The 15931-nt window shown below is 42.2% G+C and overlaps 1 protein-coding gene across 9 annotated transcripts in view; it reads right to left on the bottom strand.

Annotated features, from left to right (window-relative positions):
- The window catches only part of IRF2 (interferon regulatory factor 2), a 75230-nt gene that overhangs the window by 33716 nt on the left and 25583 nt on the right, over positions 1–15931 (bottom strand). For 7 of the 9 annotated variants that reach the window (XM_074329852.2, XM_019736120.3, XM_074329850.2 and 4 more), the window contains one exon: positions 6548–6643. In XM_074329852.2, the coding sequence (XP_074185953.1) occupies positions 6548–6634 (87 nt within the window). In that variant the 5' untranslated portion in view covers positions 6635–6643. Of the gene's footprint in view, positions 1–6547; positions 6644–8785; positions 8956–15931 lie in introns of those variants that run through there. The other 2 variants (XM_019736122.3, XM_074329853.2) reach the window with 2 other exon arrangements.

Below are 15931 nucleotides of genomic sequence, written 5' to 3' on the forward strand. Positions count from 1 at the left end.
ATTTACTGTTGTACTTTTTTTCTAGGTCAGGGGAGTTCTGTGGTGACACTATCTGAAATCTAACTCATAAGACACAGAGTTGATTCTGATGAAGTAGATCTTTTCAAGCATTTGCGTGCATGCAAGCAGGCGTGCACGCATGCGCACACGCACAACCAAACCCAGTCTTACAGAAACCATGCCAAAATCATGAAAGTAATGACTGAACCTAGCAATTATCTATCATGGATCCTCTTGAAATGGGCAAAGGACCTGATGAGACCAAATAAATGGCCAATAAGCACATTAAAAGACACTCAACACCACTAATCATTAGGGAAATGCAAATCAAAACAACAATGAAATACCATTTCACACCCACTAGTATGGCTAGAATCAAGAAAACAGAAAATAGTAAGTGTTGGTGAGGATGTAAAGAAACTGGAATCTTCATACATTGCTAGTAAGAATGTAAAATGGTGTAGCTGCTGTGAAAAACAGTTTGGCTATTCCTCAAAAAGTTAAACACAGAGTTACCACATGACCCACTAATTTTATTCCTGAATATATACCCAAAGAATTACAAATAGGTGTTCAAACAAATATTTATACATGAATGTTCATAGCAACACTACCCATAATAGCTAAAAGGTTAAAACAACCCAAATGTCCATCAACAGATTGACTAATAAAGAAAATGTTGTATATGCATAAAATGTAATATTATTCAGCCACAAGAAAGGAACACAGTACTGATACATGCTACAACATGGATGAAACTCAATGCTAGGTGAAAGGAGCCTTACACAAAAGGCCACATATTAATTACATAATTCCATTTATATGAAATACCAGAAAAAGCAAATTCATAGAGACAGAAAGCAGATTAGTGATAACCATGAACTAGGGGAAGGAAATGGGGATGGGGGGAGTGACTGTTTAATGGGTACAGTGTTTCCTTTTCAGGAGATGAAAAAGTTAGCAATTAAATAGTGGTGATGGTGGCATAATATTGTGAACATACTTAATGCCACTAAACTGTACATTTTAAAACAGTTAAAATGGTAACTTGAAAAAAAAAAAACTACATGGAACCTTTAACTTAAGTTTTTCATATCAAAAAAAAAAAAAAAAAGAAAGAAAGAAAAGAAACCACTAACAAGTGCATCACATATATCTTTTTTAAAGACCATGTTGACAGGTAAAGGTGAAATTCATTTTAAAACTGAAAGAGATTCTGATCAGTGACCATTTTGGCCATAGATCATTGTGTGCTCCAGGATGGTGATGGCATTACCCTGCATTTGTATAGACCAGGGATGTCCAAACTGCAGCCCACGATCCATTGTTAATCGGCCCGCAGCAATTTCCAAAAATATATTTAGTTTACTTAAATAAACCAGGTGAGGCAATACGTACTTCACCTCGAGTGAGTAGCCCGGCTGTTTGTGTATTTTACCGCACATGGCCCTTGGTGAAAACCATTGAAAAAAGTTTGGACACCCCTGGTATAGACTCTGTGACATCCGTATGTGCCATCAGAAGCCCTGAGTGCCCACTCCGCACACGCAATGGTTGTACACACTGTGTATGGAAGGAGTGCGCGTACCAGAGGCCACTCATGTTTACATATACAGAGAACTCTACGCATTTAAGGGCAAGAGAGATAAGCGCTGCTTGAGTTGAGAAGAACATTTAAGATTACCTTGAGCAATGCAGAACAAACATACCTTGGCCCCGAGTGAAAACCAGTTCTCTTATCTCCCTCTGCCTCTTCTCTCCCCCAATATTTATAAGATGTTCCAATTTCATTTGCTATTTTCACTTGGACTCCTTTGCTTGTTCCGAGAGGGCCTGATATTTACACAAGCACAAGCCTGCTTTCAAAGTGAATAGAAAGGAAAGGTCTGGAACTACCTGCTGGCCTATGCTTGGGGAGTGGCCTGGGCATCTGGGTCCAGGCACATCTCCAATCTGAAATAAGAACATCGGTAACCAGAGTGGGAATCAGTCAGAGCTAAGAGAGAAACAACCAATCTAGATGTGACTGCTTCCTTCCTTCCTCCAGAATTGGCCCAGGGAAACCACAAGCAAGCATGTGAACAAATCTAGAACTGACTTGGTCCCTTCAACAAGTCAACGGCAAGAAGGAACAAAAGGAGGGGAACAATTCACAATCAGGAGAGACTTCGAGTCAACCAACCAACCATAACACATGGACCTTCTCTGGATTCTCATTGAACAAATCAACTGTAAAAAAATATTTTGGGAATACTCAAGGCATTTTGAATATGAATGAGGCAGTGATGATATCAGAAACTTATGATTAATTTTTCCAATTGACAACAGCATTGTGAATATATGAAAAACTGTGCTTAAGTCTCATAGACGTCCACTGTCAGGGAGTTGCGTTAAAATACCACACACATACATACATATATACACACACATATATACACATACGAAGATAAAACAAAATGTTGATTATTGTTAAATCCAGAAGTACATTATTAAATCTAGATGGGAATTTGTTATGCTATTCTTTCTAGTCATTAGGCTATTCAAACATACTATGCGCATTTGCAAATACTCATAATAAAAAGTAACTGGCTCAAGTCAAGGCCCCATTCATGAGTTACTTACAACGCTGCTTCACCAAACTTCTTCACTGCTCCTTCAGAGGAATCCAAAAGATCCATTTCATTACCACCCTCCTCCAAATTTATTGGAAATAAAAGATGGAAACAAATTTAAGGCATGAACCACTTATTTGTCTCTTACTAAGAATATAACGGATTTGATGGACTATCCATTTAAGAGAGATGTGACAACTGCAAACCCAGTATTCTTAAGTCTAATTACCTTAACAGAACAAAAACACAGCCACCAATTTTGCTCCATCTCAAGCACATATCACTCATCCGTTTATTCACAGACCAATATTTACCAAGCGCCGCTTACGTGTGAGGCACTGGGCCTGGCAACAAGTATGCAGTAACAATTAAGACACCTGCTCTCAGGGGGCTTCCAGCCTGGAGTACTTCACCACACACACCAACACGTAAGAGAATGACAAAGCCCCACAGACAGTGCCATTCCTAAGACTGACAACAGTCTTCAGTGGGAGAAGAGATTTTGGAATCACCTCAAGCCACTCAAAACACAAAGAGGGATTCTTAGGCAGAATGTTTTTGAATGGGAAGAAAATAATATTAGGGTCTTAGTTAAATATTTATGTGGACAGACAAATGCCAACAAGATCGCAGAAACCTATAAAAAGATGCCCTGGGGTGGGGGTGGGGGACGGTACAGATATGGCAAGAAAATGTCCTAACTCCATCCGAGGTCTACAGTGACTGTGGCTGTTCTGTCCATGTGCACAAACACACACATGCCCACTCTGGCCAGGCCCAGTCGAGAGGCTGCCAGACAGGCCCCTCAGGCAGCCCATGGACTCCTGGGCCGGCCAAGTCCTAAGAAGCGCCATCTGCTGCAGCCAGGGGGATGCTCCTCTTCCTTCAGCCTGGCTCACGTCCAGCTCCAGCAGGGGAGCCGGATGTGATAGCAGAGGACTCGCCTTTCCCTCTCTGCTAGGGAAGACAGCTCACGAGCCACGAGCCAGATGCGTAAAGCTCAGTGGTTAAGGGCCACCTGAGAAGAGCTAAGTGTGCAGCTGCGCAAGGAGAAACCCATTTACTTTCTGGTCCTCTACCCAGAAGGCATGGACAAAGTGGATGGAAGGAAAGACGTCTCAATGGAGAGTCCCAGTCAGGAAACAACCCTAAGAGGGTGCATTAATTTCCTAGAGCTGTTATAACAAATGCCGTGTTTCCCCAAAAATCAGACCTAGCCGGACCTTCAGCTCTAATGCATCTTCTGGAGCAAACATTAATATAAGACCCAGTGTTATTTTACTATAATATAAGACCCAGTCTTATATTAATGTTTGCTCCAAAAGACGCATTAGAGCTAATGGTCCGGCTAGGTCTGATTTTCGGGGAAACACGGTGGCTACAAACTGGGTGGCTTACAACCACAGAAATCTATTCTATCACAGTTCTGGAGGCCAGAAATCCAAAGACAAGATGTCAGCAGAACCATGATCCCTTCACAGGCCCTAATGAGAATCTTTCCTTGCCTCTTCCAGCTTCTGCTGGTTCCAGGCACTTCCTGGCTTGTAGCTGTACCACTCCAATTGCTGCCTCCTTCTTCACATGGCCTCCTCCTCTGTGTGTGTCTTCTCTTCTTTCTCTTATAAGGACATGTGACATTGGATTGACCCAGCTGGATAACCCAGGATGATCTCATATGGAGATCTTTAACTTAAATATATCTGCCAAGACCTTTTTCCAAATAAGGTCACACCCACAAGTTCCACGGGTTAGGAGGTGGACATATCTTTGGCGGGGGTGGGGGGGTGGGGGGGCACAGTTCAACCTACTACAGAGGACAACTAACTGCAGTGTATCAAGTCCCTACTTGGTACAGGAGACATGAAGACATGGTAAGTTCACCACTGCATCAAGCCATCCAAAACTGATGGACATGTTTTAAAAAAAGAAAAAGCAAAAACAAATGTATTCTCTTCAGAAATCAGGAATATGTTTTCATTTCACACTGTAAATCAATATAGGCAACGTCATCTTGTTCTCCAAAATATAATCCCACTTAACCTCTCTGTGCTTTGATTTCCTTTTCTGTAAAATAGAAAAAATAGAACAACATAATTCACATAGTAGGAATTATGTGAATGGAGGCATGTCCCTTGCTGAGGAGTGCGTGGCACTTAATAAATGTTAGTGTCAGTGTTATCATTATCATTATTGCGTACCCTACGTCTCTTCAACTATCCCTGACTACCAACCCCCTTGTCCTTATACCTCCACGTGTGCCCCTGTAACCAAGGCACAACCTGATTCTTGTTTGTTTCTTTGGAAGAGGCTAATTACAAAGCCCATCTAGGATACAAATCCGAAACACTATAGATAGAGCAAGACTAGAAAAATACATTGTTTGCCATAAGACCTTAAGATGTATGACAGGTCACGTGAAATGAGCATATGGTTTTCTTAAGTGACTTATTTACTTCATACCTTGTTTTGGAAAGGACTCAAACGGATACATTCAAATACAATACCATTAAATTAATAATATGTAAATAAAAATAAGTGGATGAGGGAAAACGAACAACAAGAAATAGGATTTGAGAGATATCTAAGACGATCAAATGAGGCTAGGAGTAACATTAGTTTAAGAAACAATTATGCTGTAGTATCCTCTGTACTTGCTCGAAGCAGGCCACAATCCGGCCCTGTACTCTTGGCACATGATACAAAGATAAAGCCTGACCAGCTAAATTATTCATCACGTCCTTCAGATGAAAAATGCGGGGGGAGGGAGACCAGGAAAAAGAAATTTGCTCAGAAGAACTGCAGTATTCCTGACAGTGGGAGAGCAACCTCTCTTGGGCCTTCTTGAAGAAGGCATGATACGCTCTATTTAGTTGCTTTTCTACATTATAACTATACAAGTTCAGGTGTTCTTTATTTTTACAGACGCTCTCTTCCTGATTCAGCCCTAAGAGGTAGGATCAATTAAATTGATAATTTGAGGTTGATAAAGTAAGAGTGTTTATGTAAATATGGAAATGGATGAAAATGATAAGACTGCTTCTTTCTCTAAGACAGGTAGGTACCCAAACAGGGTTTCATGATAAAGATAAAGAGAACACATTTTTAAAAGACAAAAACAAAAGTTTTCTCCACATAGTGAATACCGAGGGAGAAAAACCCATTCCCAATATAAAACCATACAGTTTCCATGTCCTCTAATTTCAGAAAGCCAGGAGAAGCAAGCAAGTAATTTAAAGAAGGAAGAAGGTAAGGATCATAAAGAAAAATACAGCAAGAAGCTTTCCATATAAACAGTCATCCAAAATACCAATGGCGAGTTGGAACTGTCAATCAAGTTAGCGACTACAGTCTGAGATAATGACAAAAAATCTTTCTCTTAGCATAATAATTATTATTATGCTAAGTGAAATAAATCACACAGAGAAAGTCGAGACCCACATGATTTCACTGATATGTGGGATATAAAACTGAAAGCAACAAGGGAACAAGACAAACAAATAAAGATACAAAAATTCATAGACACAGACAATAGTTGAGTAGTTACCAGAGGATAAGGGAGGAGGGGGGTGGGAGATGAGGGTAAACGGGATCAAATATATGGTGATGGAAGGAGAACTGAATCTGGGTGGTGAACACACAATGTGATATATAGATGATGTGTTACAGAATTGTACACCTGAAACCTATGTAATTTTACTAACCATTGTCACCCCAATAAATTTTAATTAAAAAAAAAATCTTTCTACAATAACGATGTTTTTATGATCATTTTTGCTTGGTTGGTTTTTGTAATTAATTAGCATAAGATTTTGAACACAAAGAACAATTTTACTTTCAAAGGTCTATATGCACAAGCTTTTAGTAAGGATCTCTCTCTCTCTCTCTCTCTCTCTCTCACACACACACACACACACACACACACACCCCACACTTACCTTGTTCAGCCACTTTAGCCCTGGTATCGTATTTGAGTTTATTTGTTCCTCCAGCCACGGGCGCATGCGCATCCTTTCCACCGGCATGGTGCCCCTCTGCAGAGAGAAACACACAACGTTAGGCATTTGTGCTACTGACTGTCTTGTCCGCACTGTAAAGCTCTATACCGCTGCCTGACGCTCTTCTATTGTCCCTTTCCTCATAACCACACAGCCTCTGTGCACGCGGGGATGGGGCTGAGGGAGTACCCTGAGGGGCTTTGCCTGAGAGCCACCAGCCCCTGGGCTTGAGCAGTCTACTCATTCTAGAGGCGATATCTCAGTGGGCGGTGCTATGGGCCAAGCGGGCTCTTCGCTGACAGGGTCCCACAGCTGACAGGGTCCCACAGTCACAGAAGACCTGGACTGGCAGAAACTCAGCTAGCCAGAGGGACCATCCACCTCTGTGTGACCTTGCCTAAAGCTAGGTTTTACCCTCTCCCAAACACGCTGTGTTTACAGCAGATACCTTTAGGCATTCAGAGCACCAGTATTGTACAATACCTGTGAGTATTATCCTCCCAAGGACCAAGGGTAGACAGAGCAAAACAACTGTAGGAAAGAGTTATTATAATTAATTCATTCCTTTGGGGTATCTGGGCTATAGAAATGCTTTGAACCTACTATTGGCACTTCAAAGCTCTAAAGGAACCAATTCACTTGGTTCCAAAGTCTTTCACCAAATAGCCATTCCCTCCTGATGTGTTCCATCTACTCTCAGAGCTCACCAGCATCTTGCTCTGGCTTCAGCTTGGCTTCCACGTTAATGCATGCTCTTATGCACCCCCTCAGGGATCCTTCTTCACCGCCACCCTCCCTCTCCGACCTGACACCATCCTCCCTTTTCCTTCAACTTACTTTCCCTCTAAAAATTGTTTCACGGGCTAATCACTTTTTCTCTACCAGCCCAGACTATACCTCTCTTCCCTCCTTCCAGATAACATTTCTAGAAAGTCTTTCCCTTGTCCACCAAAATATATCTAGAGTGGAATCACTAACTACGTACGATCGACCACTCATCTTCACCCTACTTACAAGTACATTTAAATTTAATACAGATTTAAAAACTCAACATGCTGCTGATTCAAGCTTCCATCTTTAGGACCTAGTAGACAGTATGACGTAATCCTCTTTCAAACCTTTGCTGTCGCTTCTTTTTTACTCATTTCCTTCCCCAAAAAATGAGCTCTGAAGATTCTGTTCTGATGAATTTGGGCTGAAATGATGCAAGTCTTAATAACTCTCTCTTCCAGTTCACAAAGAACTTCCTCTTTCCTCTATCCTGCCCCCACCTCATGCCAGCGCTCATGCAAACACCACTACATGAACTATGTGGGGCTGCCTCCTTTGCCTGTAGAGCCAACATAATTCTAGAACTAAATTCTAGAACCTGCCTTTCCCTTGTACATCTCCCCCAGTTCTGATTCACTCATTGTTACAGATGCCTCCTGTTCCTTGCTCACACCATGACTTCTGCTCTTCTTTCCCGGGCCTTGCCAATACTTACCCATCCTCCAAGACCCAGGATCTACCCTCCTTCTCCACCGACCTTCCCAGATCACCCCTCCTCCAGCTCCCACAGTACTCACTGATCTTACACTGCTCATTTGAAAATCAAACATGGCTTTAGGGCAGCTATTGTAAGTTGTCTTTATTCTTATCTAACTCTTACCTTAACTATAAATTTTTAGGCTGGTACAACCCCCCTTCCTAACCAAATGGTAAGCTCCCTTCCTTACCAAACAGTAAGCTCTCTGTGAGTAGGAACTCTACCTGTCATAGGTCCTTTTATAATCCTACAAAGCCCAAATGTTGCCTTCTACCCAGGAGACGTTCACTGCAAGAGCCAGGCCATTCTAAATATCAGCCAAGGTGGGCTGCTATTCCGCCCGCTCATCTGGTAGCTTCAGGCCACCGTTCTCTTTGAGACAAATGAACAGAACCTCAAGGACAGTCCAAAAGGACATGGAACGACCACGAGGAGCCTCAAATGCAATTGCTCTTTGTGGTTCTCAAATCATTCCACTCATTCATTCATCCACCCATTCAAAGATCAGGTATGGAGAATGATATTCCAAGAACAGGAAAAGGTAAGCCATGTCCCACCATCTAGGAACTCCCCGCGTTAATAGGCGACAGCAAAGAACAGAATTACCAGACCACACAAAGAGCCCTGTGTACAGAACAATAAGGAGTTACCGGAGCATTCTGGGCGCGTTGGGGAAAACTATCCACAGAAGATCCCACCAGATGACTGACCACGGGGAAGGCTCTGCCCAACAGAGTGATGACCACCAACCCGGTTAGAGCCTCTCTCTTAAGAAGATCTCAAGACACAGAGAGGGAGGCAGCTAAGTCCAGAGCGGTACAGAAAGTAGAGGAAGGAGCAGAAGTAGAAGTAGCTATAGTAGTCACGAGTTCTTCTGAGGGGACAACATGGCAAACAGAACTGCTACAAATCGCTGCTCTATCTAAACTCAGCAATACGGGAAAATGACAGGTCTGTGTAAATGGCCCTTCTTCCAATCTGTCATTTTAATAACATAACAATCCTCCCATATTTTTTTCATAAACCTATTAGGAAAAAATGGTCACCTGAACTATTTCAAAAAGCTATCCATCTTTAAAACTAAAGCTTATGTGGGGAGATACAGTCAACCCTCATTATTTGCAGATTCCATATTTGCAAATTCCCTACTCACGAAAATTTATTGATAATGCCCAAATCAATTCTCATGGTGCTTTCATAATCATTAGCAGATATGCACGAAGAGGTGAAAAATTCAAGTTATCCAATGTACATGTTTCCGAGGCCCGACAAGACCTTCTGCCTTCTTATTTCAGCTCACACTGTAAACAAATGTCCTTTTCACTGTCTATTGCATGCAACATTTTTCTGCTCTTTGTTGGAGATTTTACTGTTTAAAATGGCCCCCAAGAACGGTCTGTCTGAAGTGTGGTCTACGGTTCATAAATGTAAGAAGGCAGTGACGTAGCTTATGGAGAAAATACATCTGTTAGACAAACTTCCTTCAGGCATGAGTTACAGTGCTGTTGGCTTTGAGTCCAATTAATAAATCAACCATAATTAAATAAGGAGTCTTTAAACAGAAACACACATAAAACAAGATTATTGATTGGTGAATGAAAATGCTGTAATCAGAGGCTCAGAGGAACCTAATGTCCTTATAAGAAGAGGGAAATTTGGACACAGACACACACGGAGAGAACATCATGTGAAGACAGACATGGAGGGAAGACGGCCACATGAAGACAGAATCAGAGCCTGGGATGATGCTGATGAGGCAAGGAAAGATCCTCCCCAGAGGCTTCAGAGAGAGAAATCGCCCTACAAACACTTTGATTTTTGGACTTCTAGCCTCCAAAACCGTGAGAGAAAAAATTTCTGTTGTTTTAAGCCAGTTTGTGGTACTTTATTATGGCAGCTCTAGGAAACTAATGTAGAAGGCACTCTGACGTCAGGTAACAGAGCCCCAACCTGGTCTACAGGTGAAGGAAGGCGTCCCAAGGTAGCGAGAAAGAAGGGGAGATACTGCAAAGGCCCTGGGGCAGGAGGACCAACTGCCAGAAGACCAGCAGGCACAGGGTGGATGCCAGAGACAGGCTGACCCTGCCTGTCAGGGGCCTAGAGATCCACACAGAGGATGTTGCTCATCATCTAAGACTGAAGAGAAAACTGGAGACTTACGTGAATGAAAGATTGAATCAGGTTTATTAATAGTAAACGTAAGAGCTGATTACAAAATCTAGACCAGTGCTTCCTCAACTTTAATATGCAGACTCATCTCCACTCAGTAAGTCTACGTAAGGCCTGTGATTAACAAGCTCCTGGGTCCTTGGGCCACACTGAGGAGCAAGGCTGTAGATTAACTTTTATGTTCACAAGTCACCTGGCTCTGTGACTTCCTGCAAATTCTGGTCATTCTGGCAGACAGACCTCATTAGTCTCAGCGTGTCAGATTCGGCTGCATTATCTACCTGTCGGCCCAACCCTTATTTACATACCGTGCCTTTCTAACAAAGCTGCAGCTCAGCCAAATCTCAACGTTTATCACTTACCTAGTCAAGACACTATGGCAATCACACAAGTAGTTTCTTTTTCCCTAGATCTTTAATCAGGACTGTTATTTAATTATAAGCAGATTTTTAGGAAAATCAAATACATCAAGTATCAGAGAAGGGAAGCTCTGATATAAGGGGCTTCACTTATTTCAGGTTCTTTTTTTAAATAGCTAGGACATCCCTGCTGATACATAATGAAAAGCTAACCTTTTTACATGAAGGCACTTCCTCTTTTTTACTTGATTTTATAGCCTGGTCTCTCCTCCCACACTGAACAGGTAATGAATTACCAGGGGCCTTGCCACATGACACAGAAGAGAAAGGGTGCAGTTTGGCATAGGATTCTCATGACTGTCAGAAGTCGGGTATGTATTCCTTCTTCTGTGAAAGAAAGCAAACGTGCAACTCTCCGTTGAGTCTAGCAGCAGAAACTCATCATTTGGTTTGGCACTAAAAAGAATTCTATTTCCAGAGATTAAAAAGCTGGGACGATGGTCACAGAGGGTCAGAGGCCTGAGTACTGAGAGTACTGAAAAAAGGCACTTAACTCGACATGTGTTTTCTAGCTTCCATCAATGAAAATCAAAGTGACAGACTGTCTTCTTTCTCTAAGGCAATTTCCCACAGGCACCAACACCCCCGCCCACATGAAACTTGAAGAAGGCATGGCACTAGGCAGAAGAAACACAGAGGTGCTATTTTTGCCTGGAGAACCAAAATACACCAGAAATCAGGACACCTGTGGTCCAGGCCTGACTTTGCCATTGTCCCCGTGGTCCTTGGGCCAGTTACCCAATCTTTCTAGACCACACTTCGATCATCTAGAAAAATGAGGGGTTCCAACAAGATAATTTCTGAGGTCATCTAGGCATCCTTTTGTAACATAAAGGCTCAGAATCCGATGAATCTTTTTGGTATACTTCTAATCCTGTACACTGTGTCATTTTGAAAAGTGAAATGCTAAAATGCTATGGTTCGATAAACCTAAAATAGGAAGCACCTACCCTCGAGCCCGACAAAAGGCAGATTCTAAACTCAGGTACCATCACGCCTTTGAGATGTGGGGTTGGGATCATCTTCAAAACCATGGCGTCGGGCTACAAATCAATTCAGGACATGACAGGTAGTTAGAATATTACTGGCGCCAGGGCTTCTGCGTGAAGGCACACACGTTGTTCTCTGTGATTCACAGCACGTGAATCACGTCCCTCGTGAAGTGACAAGGCTATGGTCCTGAGGAGTGCCATTAACCGTGACCTTGAGTTTTAACCTAAATAAGGTGTGGATCTCAGAATAATAACAGCATTGGCGATGATTTCCTGGGCACTTGCTATATGTCAGGCATTCAAACCAGAGTTTTCGATGAGTTTTCCCATCTAACTCTGACAACCCTGGAACTTTATTACCCCACACTACAGATGAGGGGAGAGTTGGGGAAGTGCTCCAAGGCAACCTGCTAGTCAGCAGGGAGCCCAGACTCTCAGTCAGGCCTGTCTGAAATGCCCAGGCTCAGAAACCCAACCTGTGCTTTCATCTTACTTAAGAAAGCACTCAGTTCTGATGGCCTTTTAACTGTTCTAATTACCGGGGCCTTTCCCAACTCCTCTCTGTTCTGCATACCACTGACATATTAATCTTCCTAAAATACCATTTAAATCATGTTAATGTTCTGTTCTAGAGACTTCTAAATGTCCCTGCTGGACTTAAGATAATAAAATCCTTGACTGGGGGTGGGGGGTGCTTCTGGTAAAACCTAAGGAGACTTACAGTGACTACTCAACAGAAACAACGGAAGACAGAAGACAATGGAAAGATGTCTTTAAACTACTGAAAGAAAACTACTGCTATTTTTAAAAGTTATATACAGCAAATATTTCCTTTAAGAATGAGGAGGAAATACAGGCATCAGAGAAAAACTTAAGAGAATTTTCCACGAGGAGCCCCATAGCTCATCAGCTCCCGGTTACAGGGTTATATTAATAGAAGATAGGTCAAAACTGGGCAAGAGCAAAGGCAAGCGTACGGGAACCAGGACGCTAAGAACAGGGCTAAAGCTGGAGTCTGTATCACAGATGCTGACCACAGCCGTGCTTGGTCCCATCTCTTCTGCAATTGTGTCATTTGTTTTCAATATGCTTGTGAAGGTTCTTGTCACCTAATAGCCCTCCCTCCATAGCCATGGACCCAACCCCTTACCAACCTACAGAAATGTTACCCTTCCAGCAAAAGCTATCTCGAGCCTATTTTCATCCATTAGAACTTCTCTCACAACTCTAACCACTGGACCCTCTTCTCCTACGGCATGCATTGTCTGAAGTATCCAGTTATTAAACACATATTATTAGAAAAAGCTGTGCTGTGGAGGATATGAAGATGTGTGCTTACTAATGCTCAAGGAATTAATAAGTTAACTGGGAATATCACACATAAATCATGTAAAGCTAACTACTTACTACCAATAAAAGACTAATAGAGATGAGCAGGCAATATATGATTAATCGCCCACTAAGTGAACCAAAGAATACATAAATCGTTGTTAGATGGATTTGTAAGGGAAAGCTCTATGATCAAGGAAGAGCATATAGGAAGGGGAGGAATTGCCTAGGCAGAGAGAAGGTAGCCAGCAAGCCAGGAAAGATGAAAGCTGGTATCGATGGCCAAAGCAGGACCAAGGAAGATGCTTGCTGATGTGGGCAAAGCAACTGACTGACGCACCAACATGAGTGGGGCTTCCTAAGAGTCACTTAGCATGTGAGAGGCACGCACTGGATATTTCACATAAGTCATCTCAAACCCTCATAATAGCCCTGATCAGTTAAATTGTATCATCCTTATTTCAGAAATGAGGAAAAGTATAGCTTGAATCGGTAATTAAAAAGTAGAAAAAAGAAGAAGTGTCCAGGTCCCCAGATGAGGAACCAAGATTTGAACCCAGGTCTTTCTGAAAGGTCTCAAATGTCTAGCTAGAGACTGAGCTTGTTGACAGAGGATACTGAAAACTTCTGAATAGCCATTTGTCACTATCATGGACCAAGCAGCACTGTATACTGGGGCAAATGGAGGCAAGGACATAAGCTAGAAGCTACTGCTCTGGTCCCGGATGGTGGCTATGGAAATGCACAGAAAGAAAAAACCAAAAAAACAAAAACAGTGGTAATACACTTGCAGGAATATAATTGCAATTTTTATAGTCATTTTTCTGGGACACACAGTAGTCCTTCCAAAAATGCAAGTTCCTCTTACATGACTTTCTACATTCCTCACACCGACACTTGTGTACCCTTTTAGCAAAAGTAAGAATTTCAGCTCAATATTAGGTGAGCTGAGAGGAATCTGGAATTGAACATTGAAAATCATCCTCCTCATCCCCATTATCCCCATTACATTTGTTCAAGTGCTTCAGACATTAGGCCCAGGGCTTTTGATGCATTATTTCATGTCATATTCAAACCAGCTGCATGAGGTAGAGTAGCTTATCTCCATCTTACAGAAGAGGAAATGCTTCTTAGCAAGCTGCAGAGCTATTAAGTAGCAAAGCCAGGATTCAAATCCAGATCTGCCTGCCTCTGAAGAATATGCCGAAACCTCCAGACCAGTGTTTCTCAAACCTCAGGTTGCAACCCATCCAAGGGTCGTAGAATCAATTTACTGAATTAAGATCAGCATTACTGGGGTTAACACCAGCACTTTAATTTTAATGTATGAGACTACAGAAGAGAAATTATGACAGTCCCCCAAATAAGGGTAAGCACTGTTTTATTAAACTTTTGTTTTGATTTTATATGATATTATACTGGCACTGTAGTCAAAAGAGTATAAAAGAACATTGCACTAGGCTGAACTGCTTCCCAGGTGTGTGAACAGATGTGTGGGAGCATGTGGGTGGCAGGTGGAGGGAGAAGTAATGGTGGAACAGTAAAAAAGCAGAAGAGAAAGGTGTAGGAAGCAAGAAGCAGCAAATGCGTAGAACTGTACTGAAGACAGAAGCGAAATGTATGAGAGAAGTTTAACAGCACGTTCAGAGCTAAGGAAGATAACGTGACTCTGTATATTAGGGCAGGGCTTTGAGACGTACTCATTTGGCTCTACTTAGTACTCCTCTGCCTACGGTACTCAGATCACTCTACATACTCTGGTGGGACCCTCGAGGGTGAAGTCAGTCCTTACCAGTCATGAAACCAGAAAGATATTTAACATTTGGATGGAGCGCCAGACACAGAATAAAGCATGTTTCTCAGTGTAAGTATTACCTGCACCAATGCAAAACCAATTTTAAAAAGTTTTATTGAATTTCAGGGTAGTTAGTAAGCAGTGGAAATCAACGGTACAATATCAAATTGTATCACTGATGTGATCTTTATTTCATGCATTGACTGTTTTATTTTACAGAATTTTAAAAAGATGCATGTCATAGATTCATTCCAGAACTGTAGTCTCTAGCCCAGTTTTTCTCAAGGTTTTAAGCAATTCAACCATGAATTCTCCTACTGTGTGGATTTCTCAGGAACCCGACCTTGAAGGATGTGGCAGGATTGCTGTGAACGGCTCCCCTGAACACATCACGATCTGTAGTTATACTTCTCAATTCACCTGTATCAGCATCCCAAAACTGCCTGCGCCATTTTAGTACCTGGGGAGTTTAAAAAGAAGAAGAAGAAGAAGAAAAAGATTCCTGGCCCCATCCTGGACCTAGGGACTAAGACTCTCCAGGGCTTGAGCCCCAGGAAGTTACTGTCCCAGGGTAATTCTGAGAAGCGGCTAAGTATGGGCATCGCTGCCCTTTGGTGCCCATTAGCCCAATGGCCTTTTCCAGATCCCACATGTTTAACGAACCCCCCCGCCCCATGGAATCATGGAAAAACGGGGAGGCCAGTGATGAATACATTTCATCATGAATGGATATGAACGTGTATGAAGTTAAATTTCAAAAACACTTTAAATACTATAGACTCCCATCCTGAGAATCATCCAAATGATAGTTTTGCATATTCTCCATGCTACCCACAAGTTTCTCATTAGGCATGTTTTCTGTATCCTTTTAGGAGATATTACCATAGCTACTCTACCAAAATTACCCTGTCTCTGACCACAGACCACTCTGGTACCTGAAACAGCGTGATTTAGCCTCAGATAGTAACTCGTGCTGTATCACAACCCTAAGCCGACAAAGACACTCGTCACATATGGCCTCCACATGTGTGCTCGAAAGACACCAAAGTATCACTGGCTTTCAGTCCTGCGGGTCACCTCACGGGCATTCTA

The sequence above is a fragment of the Rhinolophus sinicus genome, chromosome 16 (genome assembly GCF_057876585.1).
Source record: "Rhinolophus sinicus isolate RSI-liver-muscle chromosome 16, RSI-T2T, whole genome shotgun sequence".
NCBI classification, from domain to species: Eukaryota; Metazoa; Chordata; class Mammalia; order Chiroptera; family Rhinolophidae; genus Rhinolophus; species Rhinolophus sinicus.